Raw genomic sequence first — 12,432 nt, forward strand, 5'->3', positions numbered from 1 at the left:
CATATGAAATCAACAAGAAGAATGAATGTATTTACAGGAATGCGGTATAAAATACTCCAAAAAACTTTGGATCTTGTATTGATGAGGATTTAGGTGCGGAATCTGTGCCTAAATCCTTATCAAGTCCTAAATGTGTGAACAGGGCTTTGAAGCTAGCCATACACATGAGGTAAAGGGGGTTTTAGACAAATTGTCCTAAAAATCGTAATATCGTCACTATATTCGCAACTTTAGAACAGGTGACGCTAGGGAGGCTTGTCCCCGTCCCTGCCTGCCATTGGTTGCCCCCGACAGCAGATTTACATGGAGAAGCAGCAGCGGCTGTGCCAGGAGTGGAGCCGGAAGGGGGGTAAGTATATTACCTGTGAGGGGCCCGGCACATGGGGGGGGCTGTTTGAAAAATTAGATAACCCCTTTAAGAAGAGTAAAATATATAAGTAAAGGTAATAGTGATAATTGGGCAAATATGTCTTTTTTTCTTTTTTTTTTTTTTTTTACAAATTGGGTAAATACAAAGAATAGAAAACTTACAAAGAATAAGGGTTAGATAAAAAAACACATTCCTAATTACACTTCATCCTGACTACATCCAGAATAAATGTACTTACATCACCAATTGAGTTAACATCCTCTGACAACTGGGGAGCCTGTGTCATAGGCCCCCCTCATAGGTGAACTCCAAATGCTTTGGGAAAGAGTCCCAACTTTTATACCAGTTGAATAAAGAGCTTCACCCCCTATTGGAATGTAGGCAGCTTATGCAATCCATAGTGGTCACTGTGTATATCTTGTTCTTATGTTATGAACCAATTCCCAGATCCGCAATAAATCAGAATCCCAAGTTAACCTTGGCAAACAATAGTTCACCCTCTTGCAAAAACATTTCATTTTCAGGTCAAATAAGTGGGATAATACTTTGTACACGTTTCAGGCATGTCTTGGTTCATTCTATCAGATAAAATGGACAAAGTTTTCCACATGTATTCCAGACCAGTTTCTTTTTTCATTCCATCAGACCAAAATGGGCAAGGTCTCAAACAAACATGCCAGACTAATATTCATATTATACACAGGTCAGCATAATTTGATCAGACCCAATGGATTCCAAATGATCAGAGACTCCATATTCACAGCTGAATGCTGCTGCCGGACACTTCTGGCAGAAGGTTATGCCCCAGAGAACAAAGGGGAGTCGGATGCTGAAATCAAATGTGACTGATCCTCATTTTCCCCAACATCAGCCATTGTGGTAGAGTCGGGAGGCCTCATCCACATTAGATGCTTGTCTAAACCTGCCGAAAATTGGCAGGTTCGGTCTGGGTAGATCAAACATGTAGGACCAGCTTTAAAGTACAGAAAAGTTAGAGAGCCATTGTGACACCTGGGTTCTCATCTACCATATTCTTTGTCTAGTTTTATTGAACGAAGCTCACCATTTGTATCTATGAGAACTATGTGCGGGTTATCCTCTTCCCATTTGTTATGTAAGGGTCTGATGTTTTTAGTAACATTTTTTTTCTGATTTTCTAAGTACACATGTTCAGTAGAAAACTTCCTGTGTTACATGTTTACTGCTGCTTCATCCTGAATAGCAGTATTAAGTTGTGGGAAAGGACACAAAGCACACAGAGAAAGGAAGCCAAGAATTAGAATTGATATCCACATTCTTTTCACTTTGGGTTCGGTCAGCATGCTGTAGTGTTGTCCTCAGGAGGATGGCTGGATGATCTTCTGGATGACACCCTTCACACTTGAGTCCAGTAGCTCCTTGCCTGCATTGCCTGTCATATATGACCATGTGATCTGTTATAGTGTCACTCGTTGGGCGTCGGTAAAAAGAAGACAACCAGCATCACAGGTAGACACACAGTACAAGAGTTTTCTGATGAGTGGCCCTATGACTGAGAGGACTTCTTCACATATGGATTTTAGTTCTGTCATTCACTTCAAGCAAATGTGTTTATTTTGCTTATCAGTAAAAGTCTGACTAATTTAGTTTTTCTAAAAGGTTTTCCTAGAAAGAAAGTTGAAGTTTACTGTAAATTCAGTAGTCTCTTAATGGCTTTTGTGGTGCGGTAATTTATGTTCTGTACACTGGGCGTTGTGTGAAATTCTAACCCTAGATCTGCCCTGAAAGGAATTTTGTGGCCTTGTTCACACACTGCAGATTTCATCAGTGTTTTGGAGCCAAATCAATGGATTGAGAGAAGTACAAAATCTTTGCATTATATTTCCCCTGTCCTTAAGATTTACTCCTAGTTGTGGCTTACGAATTCTGTATGGATACAAAAATTCTGACAAAATCTGCAATGTGTGACTGAGGCCTCTCTGTTCCCACAGCCAATCATTTTCACAGAATTTTCCTTCTGCTTGTAGGGACTTGGTGGGAGGTGGGGTTGTTGGGATTTATCAAGCTTACAGAATTTTGGCTTTATTATCTTGCTCCAGTAAAGGGGTGGCTTAGAAAATTAAGTACCATTTAATGACAGAAGTGTTAGATGCTTGAAGATGCCCCAAAAACTTTGTTATATTTGGCACAAATTACAGCAGCACAGATTCCTGCAAAACTTACCTTAAATGGTCATTTTTCACACAGCTTTACGTAAATCAATAGTACAGGTGACCACAAAAAACTGTAATATGGCTTATCAGAGAAAAGGTTCTCATGTTATCAGCTGTTTACCTCTCCTAAAGTATCATATTACATGTCAATACATGCCTATGGAGAGGGGAGGAGGAAGGTGTGAGCAGCAGCAGGAAAAAAGATAGAGGAGACAGGCACAGACAAAGAGCTAATTAGGAAGTTTATATCTCAGCACAAGTGCGTTTTTAACAACTATACGGGTCAGTACCTCTGGTTTCCATTATCCAAGACTGAAACTAAAGTTCTGTCAACAGGAATTTATTTTCCATCCTGGATAACGAAAACCAGACTAATACTTTATGCTTGCCCATAGACCTCTATTACGACTGATCAAAACGGACAAGTCGGACATGGAGGACTTTTTAGTCCGGCGGCTTTCACCGTGCTGCGCCGGAGCTCCGCCCCCGTCCCCATTATAGTCAATGGGGACGGAGCGGCGGCACGGCGAAATAGCGGCAGGACGGATCCGACATGGTGAACAGCATGTCTGATCCATCCTGCCGCAAGTGTGAAAGAGCCCTGAGGGTACTTTCACACTAGCGTTTTTCTTTTCCGGCACTGAGTTCCATCCTAGGGGCTCAAATCCGGAAAAGAACCGATTAGTTTTATCCTAATGCATTCTGAATGGAGAGTAATCCGTTCAGGATGTCTTCAGTTCAGTCTTTTTGACTGATCAGGCTTTTCAGAAAACCGTAGCATGTTGTAATTTTACCTCCAGCCAAAAATCCTGAACACTTTGACTGAATGCCGGATCCGGTCTTTTTCCCATTGACTTGCATTAACGCCGGATCCGGCGCCGTGTGTTCAGTCAAACCGGATCCGGCTTTTGCATGTTAAACCCGAAAAATGTGAAAAAAAAGTTAGTCAATAAATGGCGGATCCGTTTTTTCCAATGCATTTTTTCATTGTGATCAAAATCCTGATCAGGATTCAAATGTAATCCGTTTTCACACGTTTTTCCGGATCCGGCGGGCAGTTCCGGTGTCGGAATTGAACGCCGAATTTAAACAACGCTAGTGTGAAAGTAGCCTTAGCCTCTGTTACAGTATTTGTTATGCGGTTTGAACCTCTAAGGGTGAGTTTATGCCTCCTTTCGACGTTTACGTTAGAAAAAAAATAGGATACAAAAATTCAGCAAACCACGTTCTTGTATCCTGCACAGTATACCTTTTTTGTTTTTTTTTATCTAAATCTGTGGTTTAATGTGTGTATATATACGTTTTTTGTACAAGTTTAAATAGATGGGAAAAACGTGACGTGAACCCAGCCTAAGAAAGCAGACCTGTGATATGCTGCCCTTACATAGAACATGGCCTAATAGTCAATCACAATGTTGCAGTGGATATTGTGTATACCGGTATATAGTATTGCATTTTTATGTATAGGGATTGTCCAGGGTTAGAAAAAGGGTTGGCTTTTACTTATTCTTAAACGGCACCATGTTTGTTTTGGGCTATGTTTATTATTGCAGCTCAGCTACCTTCTCTTCAGTTTAGAATTGCTGCAATGCTGGACCTAGTCCATGGACAAACAAAATAAAAAATCTTATTTCCTAATCTTAGACAACCCCTTTAAGTCACACATGCATGATGGCAGTAGGGGGCTCTCAGGTTGTGTGTGCGTTGATCAAGCACCACTAGCGTTTTATACTTTGTCAGTCTCGGCTCAATCGCATTTATTTTCCAGTAGTGTACATACAGTATCACTTTGTGCTCTCAACGAATATTACTTTACATGCATACAGTATTTTCTGACCACTGTGTGTTAAGTTTCAGTAATTACTATAGGCCTCTTGTCTGGCCCATAGGTTCTTATCTTATAGTAACTTTTGTTCTTCTAGAACATTGTGATGTGATAGTTGAGACAAATTGTGCATGAACTTGTCCTGTGCAGTTGTCCTATACATTATAAATAGAAGATAAGGCGGCCATTTGTTCTGCCGCAGTGGATTAAGAAAATGTTTATGATAAGAACTTGAGTAGGATTAAATATGTCAGTGAAATGTAAAGAAATGGTTCAGAGCAGCACATTCTCAAGTGTGGATGCAAAAAAAAGTTGGAGTAATGCCTTAAATATTTCTTATCACATTTTATTGATAACATTTGGAATAGTTTATATAATTTTAACCAGTATGACCGCTGTTCCACGTTGTAGAGCTATAGATTTACTTTTGTATACATGACACAAAACTTGGAATGTGATTGCCAGAAGGGATCTTCGAAACTCATGGCACACAAATAGTTAGAGGGACCCTTTGCCAGTTGGTAGTGCTTGAAAGAGCCAGAATTAAATAAGGCAGACATGTTTTTTTTTTTTCTTACATTGGAACACATAATGGGGGACATTTATGAAACTTCAGCTTGGAAATCGCTGCATCTTCCTCTGATTTATAGAATGCAATTAATAACTTAGTAATAACTTGTTCCAGTAATAGGTCTGCAGGAAGATAAGAACGGCACACAAATGTTTTATGTCACAGAGTGACAATTTTTCAAAGAGAAGCTGATCCTGTAGGCCTCTGTAAACTGAAGAATTATCTCACCATTAGCTGCATGTTATAATGGAAAATACACGTCTTCATGCATACCAATACATTAGCACCTTTTCTGTGAACTGTATTACCCCAAACCATTGTATTTATACTGGAGGGTCCACCCTGGACTGTGAATGAGGACCCCTAGACACCAAGGATTTGTTTTGAATTCATCATTTACGTTGTTGATAGATGAGAATAAACCCTTTCACTTGTAATTTCTTATTTTGCTTTGAGACAACTTAGTTCTGCGCATGGAACAAGTGTATAATTCTGTTCTTATGGCCTCCTTTAGATGATGTCTGCGTTTATATGACCATAAGGGTAAAGTGACAGACATGCATAAATGCAGCAATAAACAGATTTAATTGTTCTCACAAATCGTCTCATATATTTTCCTTATGTTTCCAGAATTTCTGTGTAAGGAATGCCCAAGAATTCATATAAATGTGGAGCGCATTGACATTAAAGATATTCCGAAAGATCAGTCCTTCACCAGGAGATGGCTTCATGAGCGCTTTGAAATTAAAGATAGGTATGTAGACAGGTTATCATTAATAATCCCAATTATTTTAGCAAATGAGACCATTTATGCAAATGACAGTTAATGGGGTCTTCCTGATCTGTCCTCAGGTTTGAATGGGCCTGGGCTGCTATACCAAGTACAGCCACTATGCAGTGGATGGCGCTGTACTTGGTAAGCTGTGAGGAGGCCACGGCACCTCTTCAAACAGCTGATTGGGGGTGCTGGGAGTCCGATTTCCACCAATCACATGCATCCTGTAAATGTACGTTTTCATAGTAACATAGTACATAAGGCCGAAAAAAGACATTTGTCCATCCAGTTCGGCCTGTCATTCTGCAAGTTGATCCAGAGGAAGACAAAAAAAAACCTGTGAGGTAGAAGCCAATTTTCCCCACTTTAGGGGTATAAAAAATTCCTTCCCGACTCCAATCAGAATAACTCCCTGGCTCAACGACCCCTCTCTAGTAGCTATAGCCTGTAATATTACATTCCAGAAATACATCCAGGCCCCTCTTGAATTCCTTTATCGTACTCACCATCACCGCCTCCTCAGGCAGAGAGTTCCATAGTCTCACTGCTCTTACCGTAAAGAATCCTCTTCTATGTTTGTGTACAAACCTTCTTTCCTCCAGACGCAGAGGATGTCCCCTCGTCACAGTCCTGGGGATAAATAGATGCTGGGATAGATCTCTGTACTGACCCTTGATATATTTATACATATTAATTAGATCTCCCCTCAGTCGTCTTTTTTCTAAAGTGAATAACCCTAATTTTGATAATCTTTCAGGGTACTGTAGTTGCCCCATTCCAGTTATTACTTTAGTTGCCCTCCTCTGGACCCTCTCCAGCTCTGCTATGTCTGCCTTGTTTACAGGAGCCCAGAACTGTACACAGTACTCCATGTGTGGTCTGACTAGCGATTTGTAAAGTGGTAGGACTATGTTCTTATCACGGGCATCTATGCCCCTTTTGATGCAACCCATTATCTTATTGGCCTTGGCAGCAGCTGCCTGACACTGGTTTTTGCAGCTTAGTTTGCCGTTTATTAAAATTCCTACATCCTTTTCCATGGTAGTGTTACCCAGTGTTTTACCATTTAGTATGTACGGGTGACTTGCATTATTCCTTCCCATGTGCATAACTTTACATTTGTCAGTGTTAAACCTCATCTGCCACTTCTCTGCCCAAGCCTCCAATCTATCCAGATCCCTCTGTAGTAGTATACTGTCCTCTTCAGTGTCAATTACTTTACACAGTTTAGTGTCATCTGCGAAAATTGATACTTTTACTATGCAAGCCTTCTACAAGATCATCAATAAATATGTTAAAGAGAATAGGGCCCAATACTGACCCCTGAGGTACTCCACTAGTGACAGTGACCCAATCTGAGTATGTACCATTAATAACCATCCTCTGTTTTCTATCATTGAGCCAGTTACTTACCCACATACAGACATTTTCTCCCAGTCCGAGCAGTCTCATTTTATATACTAACCTTTTATGTGGTACAGTGTCAAATGCTTTGGAGAAGTCCAGATATGACATCCATTGATTCACCGCTGTCAAGTCTAGAACTTACCTCCTCATTGAAACTGATGAAATTAGTTTGGCATGACCGATCCCTCATGAAGCCATGCTGATATGGCGTTATTTGCTTATTTCCGTTGAGATGCTCTAAGATAGCATCTCTTAGAAAACCTTCAAACAGTTTACCCTCAACAGATGTTAAACTTACCGGCCTATAGTTTCCAGGCTCTGTTTTTGGACCTTTTTTGAATATTGATGGGACATCGACAGAATTCTAACATTTTTAGCTTTATACACCACCACAATAGATTTGAAATGAAACAAACAAGATGTGCTTTAACTGCAGACTGTCAGCTTTAATTTGAGGGTATTTACATCCAAATCAGGTGAACGGTGTAGGAATTACAACAGTTTGCATATGTGCCTCCTACTTGTTAAGGGACCAAAAGTAATGGGATAGAATAATAATCATAAATCAAACTTTCACTTTTTAATACTTGGTTGCAAATCCTTTGCAGTCAATTACAGCCTGAAGTCTGGAACGCATAGACATCACCAGACGCTGGGTTTCATCCCTGGTGATATGCCAGGCCTCTACTGCAACTGTCTTCAGTTCCTGCTTGTTCTTGGGGAATTTTCCCTTCAGTTTTGTCTTCAGCAAGTGAAATGCATGCTCAATCGGATTCAGATCAGGTGATTGACTTGGCCATTGCATAACATTCAACTTTTTTCCCTTAAAAAACTTTGGTTGCTTTTGCAGTATGCTTTGGGTCATTGTCCATCTGCACTGTGAAGTGCCGTCCAATGAGTTCTGAAGCATTTGGCTGAATATGAGCAGATAATATTGCCCCAAACACTTCAGAATTCATCCTGCTGTTTTTGTCAGCAGTCACATCAGCAAAAAATACAAGAGAACCAGTTCCATTGGCAGCCATACATGCCCACGCCATGACACTACCACCACCATGCTTCACTGATGAGGTGGTATGCTTAGGATCATGAGCAGTTCCTTTCCTTCTCCATACTCTTCTCTTCCCATCACTCTGGTACAAGTTGATCTTGGTCTCATCTGTCCATAGGATGTTGTTCCAGAACTGTGAAAGCTTTTTAGATGTTGTTTGGCAAACTCTAATCTGGCCTTCCTGTTTTTGAGGCTCACCAATGGTTTACATCTTGTGGGGAACCCTCTGTATTCACTCTGGTGAAGTCTTCTCTTGATTGTTTACTTTGACACACATACACCTACCTCCTGGAGAGTGTTCTTGATCTGGCCAACTGTTGTGAAGGTTGTTTTCTTCACCAGGGAAAGAATTATTCGGTCATCCACCACAGTTGTTTTCCGTGGTCTTCCGGGTCTTTTGGTGTTGCTGAGCTCACTGGTGCGTTCCTTTTTAAGAATGTTCCAAACAGTTGTTTTGGCCACGCCTAATGTTTTTGCTATCTCTCTGATGGGTTTGTTTTGTTTTTCAGCCTAATGATGGCTTGCTTCACTGATAGTGACAGCTATTTGGATCTCATCTTTAGAGTTGACAGCAACAGATTCCAAATGCAAATAGCAGACTTGAAATGAACTCTGGACCTTTTATCTGATCATTGTAATTGGGATCAAATTAAAGCTGACAGTCTGCAGTTAAAGCACATCTTGTTCGTTTCATTTCAAATCCATTGTGGTGGTGTATAGAGCCCAAAAATGTTAGAATTGTGTTGATGTTCCAATATTTATGGACCTGACTGTACCTTCTTTTTTTGCTGTATACTTTTTCGTAGAGGCATCCTGCAAAAGAAATTACCACTGGCATATATTGGAGCAGATGGGTGTCAGGTCTGTAAAATAGCTGGTACTGCTGGTTATTGAGAGGGCTCAGCTCCTCAGCCAGCTCCATACATATCTCATGCACCTGTGACATACATTTTGTCAGAATGCTCAAAGGGGGAAAGATTGTTTACCTGCTGACCTGAAGAAGCTAGAAGTTCCTGTAATAAAAAGAACCTATGTTCTGAATCAGTATGTAATTTTTATTATTTCTAGGTTACTCGCAGAGTTTTATGAAGCGACAGATCCTGAAAAACGTAACCGGTTTCCTGGAGAAGGTCAAGTAGCAAAGCTCAGCTTGAAGAAAACCGTGCCATCCTTGTTAATTTTAACTGGTATAACGGCCGGCATGCTATGCACAGAAACTGGAAGGAAAGTTTATGTGAACACTTGGATATATGGAACTTTAATTGGTTGCCTATGGGTCAGCATCAAAGCCTGAACAGACCATTAGTCTTTTCCAGTTGCACATTATACCAAATCTTTTTCCAGAACTGAACACCTTCTATGTCTTGCCTTATTTGTGACTACATTGAAATCAATGTAAGAATGATTGTAAGAGTATGCGGAAATGTGAGTCATCCCAGTTGCAATTTAAATGTAATATGTTCTAGTGTCCTAACGTTGGCCATGTCATAACCCTTTTCTTTACCAGCATAAATGCTTACCTATAAATTGAGCCATTTATGTTAGCCACATAGGTGCCAGTGGCCAACTCTGCCATGATGATAGTGGTACTGTTGCCCATGTTGAATAGTCAGCCAAGAACTCTGGTGATCAGAAGACTTTGTCTGTCCACCATGCTTTGCTCTGTGGCCATTGTATGTCTATGCAGGTCGCAGAATATATTATGCATTCAGGTTTAAAACTGTCATTTTTGCTTTTATACCATTAGTTCAATATTATTTTCATCTTCAATGTATACATTACAGGGGTTCTTCGACCTTGGCCACTTTCTCCTACATGGTTTATGGTAAAAGCTTTCATTACTCTAGGTTACGTTTGTATCTTGGTAAAAATGTAGATAGGTTTTATATACAGCTCACCAGGGCATTTAGAATCACACACAGGACATAAGAAGGGAGATTTATCAAACTGGTGTAAAGAAAATCTGGTTGCTATGGGCAACTAAGCCACTTTTCTTTTACGCCAGTTTTGTTAAATCTCCCTCAGAGAGTCAGGTTGTACGGACCACTTGCAAGACAGGAAGTTGTGGATGATATCCCAGAAATGGATGACAGGTCCAGCACCAGACAATTGAAATCCAACAACTTTACTTCCTTTAAAACCACGTGGCATCACATAATTTGTACCTTTTGTAGGCGAATGTTACAAAGCAGTGTTTTTAACAGGGTACCCCCTATGTGGTCCCATGCGGTTGATGGTAAGGTATCCCCTTTTTTACATTTGAGAGAATTTACAGTCAGTGGTGCTAGCATCTCCATCCAAGAAAGGCATGTGTGTTTTTCCTGTTTGTGCTTTGCATCCTGTTTTACATATTGTTTTGCCTATTCATAAAAATTGAAGATTTCCGCCTTTTTTGTTTTTATATGTAACAGGTGAGGTATAACAGGTGATGTAATACACTATTGTTTGGTAGGATGTGTTGTCGTTTAGCAATACTGCCCGAAATGGTGCTATGCCTTACTGCAGGCTGATGCTGTAGAGAAATATGATGTGATGATCACCGAAAATGCTATGTGCCTTTTTACTTTCAGTTTTGTCTTACAGCCTTTATGCGTCATCTCCTCTGTAAATACAGAAGAACATTTAATCATTTTATTTTGGGTTTATAATTAGTTCTGTGTCATTTATATTTTGAAACTCTAACAAATTAATTCAATTAAAATAAATCCAGTTTAAAGGTTTTTTTCCAGGATTTGAATATTGCTGACCTATCCTCAGGATATGTCATTAATATCTGATTGGCGGTAGCTCCACCAATCGGCTCCAGTGCTGGAACTACACAGCTGCATCCGTTGTGTAGTGGACAGAGCCATTTTCTGCAGCACCGCTCCCATTGAACTGAATGGGTACAGCGCTGCAGTTACCAGCTCTGTTCACTATACAACGGATGGAGCTGTGTAGTTCTCACATCGGAGCTTGGTGGGGTGTCAGACCCCTGCCGATCAGATATTGATGTCAATATTAAATTCCTGGAAAACCTTTTTAATGGTTTTCACTGTATCAGGGTTGGTGGGTAATTTATATGAGACCTCTAACAGAAAACATATCCTTATATATACAAGGTTAACTTTACATAGACATGGTGGAGTAGAGAATTAACTTCTTTTTTTTTTGGAAGAGGAGTTAGCAGTTACCTAGGGTTTAATGCCCATTCTTGCTCTACTCTATGCCTGGATAGTTCAGCTGGTTTTGACAATTTTTCACTTGAATTAGGCCTCATGCACACGACTGTATGTATTTTGTGATCTGCAAGTAAATATGGATGACGTCCGTGTGCATTCCGTATTTTGAGGAACGGAACAGCTGGCCCCTAATAGAACAGTACTATCCTTGTCTGTAATGCGGACAATAATAGGAAATGTTCTATTTTTTTTGCAGAACGGAAATACAGACATATGGAAACATAATGCACACGGAGTAGCGTCCATTTTTTTTGCAGACCCATTGAATGGTTCCGTGTACGGTCCGCAAAGGAACGGACACGGAAAGAAAATACTTTCGTGTGCATGAGGCCTTATATTGATTTTTTTTTTAAGGGATAAGTTTGTGTGCTGAATACTTGCTATATAGAAGCTTGTTAGATTCCTTCTTTTTCATTTGATGATGGTTGCTTACATTATCCCTCTATGTATTATTAGGTCATGTTTATAGTAGCTGATTTACCAACTGCTAATCTGGACCTTTAAAAAAATGTGTTCACCTTTTTGACTTTCTAACCTTTGACCGGAGACTGATGTACCTTTTAAAAAAATAAAGAAATCATACTCTCTTGATGGACGGGGTCACCTGCAATGCTGCAGCTAATGATTGACCACAGCAGAGACATGTCCCCAAGCAACATGTGACCCAGCAGTGCTGTACGGTGATCAAAAGTATAAAAAAAAAGCTGGATAACTTCCTTTTAAGCATTTTTTGTCTATTCCGAAGGATAGAATACAATGTTGTAAGTGTATAAGCGAAGACTACTTTTGTTCGTTTTCTAACGGTCTTATCAGTGAGTAGTTTTATGACCTTGCAGGATCATTCCTTATTTCAGGGATGACCATGGATAAACCAGAATAATACGGTTTCTGCCTGATCACCACCTTTCGCTCCCAATTTGGAGAATTCCACAAAAGGTAGTTTGTCCTTTTACTTCAAGTTTTAAGGGGTTATCCAGCCATTCAAATTTAAGAAAAATATTGCTTGGATCATTGAAAAAA

The 12,432-nt window shown here is 40.0% G+C and overlaps 1 protein-coding gene across 1 annotated transcript in view; it reads left to right on the forward strand.

Annotated features, from left to right (window-relative positions):
- Positions 1 to 11,552, forward strand: part of AGPAT5 (1-acylglycerol-3-phosphate O-acyltransferase 5) — a 64,181-nt gene extending 52,629 nt beyond the window's left edge. Inside the window, exons 7-8 of the mRNA XM_040428549.1 lie at positions 5,589 to 5,712; positions 9,260 to 11,552. Of these exons, the coding sequence (XP_040284483.1) occupies positions 5,589 to 5,712; positions 9,260 to 9,485 (350 nt within the window). The 3' untranslated portion in view covers positions 9,486 to 11,552. The remainder of the gene's footprint in view (positions 1 to 5,588; positions 5,713 to 9,259) is intronic.
- The last annotated feature ends 880 nt before the right edge of the window (positions 11,553 to 12,432 follow it).

This window comes from Bufo bufo, chromosome 4 (assembly GCF_905171765.1).
Source record: "Bufo bufo chromosome 4, aBufBuf1.1, whole genome shotgun sequence".
Classification (NCBI taxonomy): Eukaryota; Metazoa; Chordata; class Amphibia; order Anura; family Bufonidae; genus Bufo; species Bufo bufo.